This window comes from Sinocyclocheilus rhinocerous, unplaced genomic scaffold (genome assembly GCF_001515625.1).
Source record: "Sinocyclocheilus rhinocerous isolate Xijiao unplaced genomic scaffold, SAMN03320098_v1.1 scaffold68, whole genome shotgun sequence".
NCBI classification, from domain to species: Eukaryota; Metazoa; Chordata; class Actinopteri; order Cypriniformes; family Cyprinidae; genus Sinocyclocheilus; species Sinocyclocheilus rhinocerous.
The window spans coordinates 124,664-127,765 of NW_015666487.1; the positions used below are offsets into that span (position 1 = coordinate 124,664).

Below are 3,102 nucleotides of genomic sequence, written 5' to 3' on the forward strand. Positions count from 1 at the left end.
CCGATCGTTTCGCTAGTTAAGACCCTTCTTCCTCGGCTGGGATCGTTTAGAGCCCTTTGAAGCTGCATTTAAACTGCATTTTGGAAGTTCAAACTCGGGGGCACCATAGAAGTCCTGAATATGGAGAGAAATCCTGAAACGTTTTCCTCAAAAAACATAATTTCTTTACGACTGAAGAAAAAAAGACATGAACATCTTGAATGACAAGGGGGCGAGTACATTATCTGTACATTTTTGTTCTGGAAGTGAAGTACTCCTTTAAAATGAGTCATTTCCGTTTGGTTTTTAAAACTTTACTACTCAGATAGTTGTGAGTGATCTGTTTAATGATCTCTGATTGTGTTCTGCATCAGGTTTCTATGCACTTCTCCTCACGGCTGTGGCAGTAGGTGTTGCCATGTATCAGGAGGTGGATCTCAGCTACATCCATGCTCACTTCCTGCAGTTCTACACCTCGGCCCTGCTCATCGTCACTCTTCTCAGCATCTACCTTTTCATCCGCTCCCGCTGGGCGTCTGAAGATGAGCTCGCTCCTGGAGGCAACTCTGGTAAGATGTTTAGTGTAAAATCAGGCTGCATTGACTGTCTTCTCCAATTTTAGCTCTGGGTATTTTCACTTCAATGGCTTTTAAAGTTTCTAATCACCATTATATTATTTAGGTTTAAAAATCATCCAAACAGAGTTGTCATATAGTTCCTGCTACTTTTTCTCAGTTTGACCAATCACAGCTGTTTATCATTAGTAAATAAGCCTTCCATTAAGAGCAATTTATAGAGATTGCAAGGGAGAATTTCCGTTTATGTTAAGTATATTTAAAAGTTTGTTCTTGTTCTTTTATTCCTCTAGGCTACATTATCTATGACTTCTTCATGGGCAGAGAGTTAAATCCCCGCATCAAGAACTTCGATATCAAGTTCTTCTGTGAAATGCGCCCAGGCCTGATGGGTTGGGTGAGTATTTTTATTGTTTTACATCTTTCCAGTGATGGTTTAGTTTGGTTAGACTGATGTTGTAATCGCTCCCTCTTGTGGTCAAAATGTTGCCATTTGCAGGGTGAAATCAGTAACACTCAAATTTCACTTTTTCAATCGTGTTAGCTGTTTAATGTAGTGTGCTTTATTGTTTTCTTTTTCACCAATTGAAGAAACATTTATCATTGCTTGTTTCCACAGGTATTGATTAACTTTGCGATGTTGCGAGCTGAAATGAAGCACCAGAATCTAGAGAATCCCTCTCCAGCGATGCTCCTGGTCAACATCTTCCAGCTCCTGTGGGTCGTTGATGGCTTTTGGCATGAGGTACAACAAGTGTTTTCCAAATCAAACACAATTATTTCTTAATGCGGTGTGGAAACCATGAACTGATTGTAATCAAGTCACTCTGTATTTCAGGAGAAACTTCTGACCATGATGGATATAGTGTACGATGGCTTCGGATTTATGTTGACATTTGGAGATCTGGCTTTTGTTCCCTTCACATTCACCTGTCAAGCCTACTATCTAGTCAGCCATCCCAATGAACTCTCTGCATTCTGGATCATTACTCTCATCACTATGAATGGTCAGTTTCTGCTGTGTTTTTGATCAGTTTTTCTTTAGCTACACCAGAAAGATGCTAATATAGGTTTTATCAATATGCTCGGATTTTAAACGTAAGTTTTTAACTTCTCTAACAGGAGTTGGATACTATATTTTCCGGAAAGCCAATTCTCAGAAGTTTGCCTTCAGGAAGAACCCTTCTGACCCAGCAGTGTCTCGTAAGTGTTTTGAAACAAATTAACCAAAAGAACAAACATAGAATGTTAAAATAGTTTGGTTTAAATTTTTTATTTTTTTTTATCTTATCAGACCTGAAAACCATCCCTACTGCAACTGGAGAGAGTCTTATTGTGTCTGGTCTCTGGGGGTGGGTCCGTCATCCGAATTACTTGGGTGACATCATTATGGGGTTGGCCTGGTCTCTGCCGTGCGGTAAGCATTTGACTTCAGTTCACCTTTCTGATGAAGTAAAGCTGTCCTATCAGTCTGACTTGACTCGATCCTGCATTTCTTTCCTGTAGGATTCAACCATTTGATCCCGTACTTTTACCTGATTTACTTGATCACTCTGCTGGTGCACCGTAATGCACGGGACGAGCGCCAGTGCAGGAAAAAGTACGGCTCTGCGTGGTACGAGTACTGCAAAGCTGTCCCGTACCGCATTTTCCCAGGAATATACTGAGGACTCACAGACTCAATCAGTTACGGACACTCGGGGCAAATAAAACTTTCCTCAGGATGACATTGAATGAATTGTTAGCAGCTTGGTGTCTTTTTTTAAATCTTTGACTTTTTTGTAATTGATCATCAAATTAAAACCAAATTTTCTGCTTTGTCACAAAACGTTTACGGATTGTGGACACTGCCCCATTTTCGATCTCTTAAAGATGTATATTGTTGTACAGATGTTTTTTTGTTTTTTTTTTACTCAAAAGATTGTTTTGCATAATCCGTAACTTTAAATCTCATTTTATGTACACATATACACATTTAAAGTATCTGCTTGGCTATTTACCGTTGGCTTTTGTAATGACAGTTTGTGTAATGCTTTTGTATATTGTGTATGATGGGATTTTTTTTTTTATATGTATAGTAAGAACAGATGTAATGTTCTTTCTCAGGACCGGCAATTTGTGGGGAAAAAACAACAACAACAAAACTATATTTTCTTAATTTCTGTACATATTTAATAGAAAAATGTTAGGTTTGGTTTGTATTTTAGGCATTATGCACTGTTAAACAACTTTCTTTTATCCAAAGTTCACAAAATTTGGCTTTGCTACCTCAGATTTTTTCCAGTTGAAAACAATGTAAAAATTTGTTTTGTTTTTAGTCCGTTTTTGGAAACTGGATTTCAGGCACTGTGTGAAGTGTCTCAATATCTTTTGCAAAATCATAATTGTTTGCTGTGAACAATAACTTTGAACTTCAATCTTGTACAAGGTAGCGTCACTTCTTTACATTTTCATTAAGGTTTTAATTTAAAATGGCAATGCTAAACTGAATGTGTAATGTAAAGCTTTTCTTAACTTATCTTTTATGCAAGTATATCACATGTGGGCA

General features: G+C 37.8%; 1 protein-coding gene across 1 annotated transcript in view; it reads left to right on the plus strand.

Moving 5' to 3' along the window:
* The window catches only part of LOC107732420 (lamin-B receptor-like), a 16,505-nt gene extending 13,830 nt beyond the window's left edge, over positions 1-2,675 (plus strand). The window contains exons 10-14 of the mRNA XM_016543754.1: positions 1,174-1,299; positions 1,393-1,561; positions 1,677-1,757; positions 1,849-1,971; positions 2,061-2,675. Coding sequence (XP_016399240.1) covers positions 1,174-1,299; positions 1,393-1,561; positions 1,677-1,757; positions 1,849-1,971; positions 2,061-2,221 — 660 coding nt within the window. The 3' untranslated portion in view covers positions 2,222-2,675. The remainder of the gene's footprint in view (positions 1-1,173; positions 1,300-1,392; positions 1,562-1,676; positions 1,758-1,848; positions 1,972-2,060) is intronic.
* The last annotated feature ends 427 nt before the right edge of the window (positions 2,676-3,102 follow it).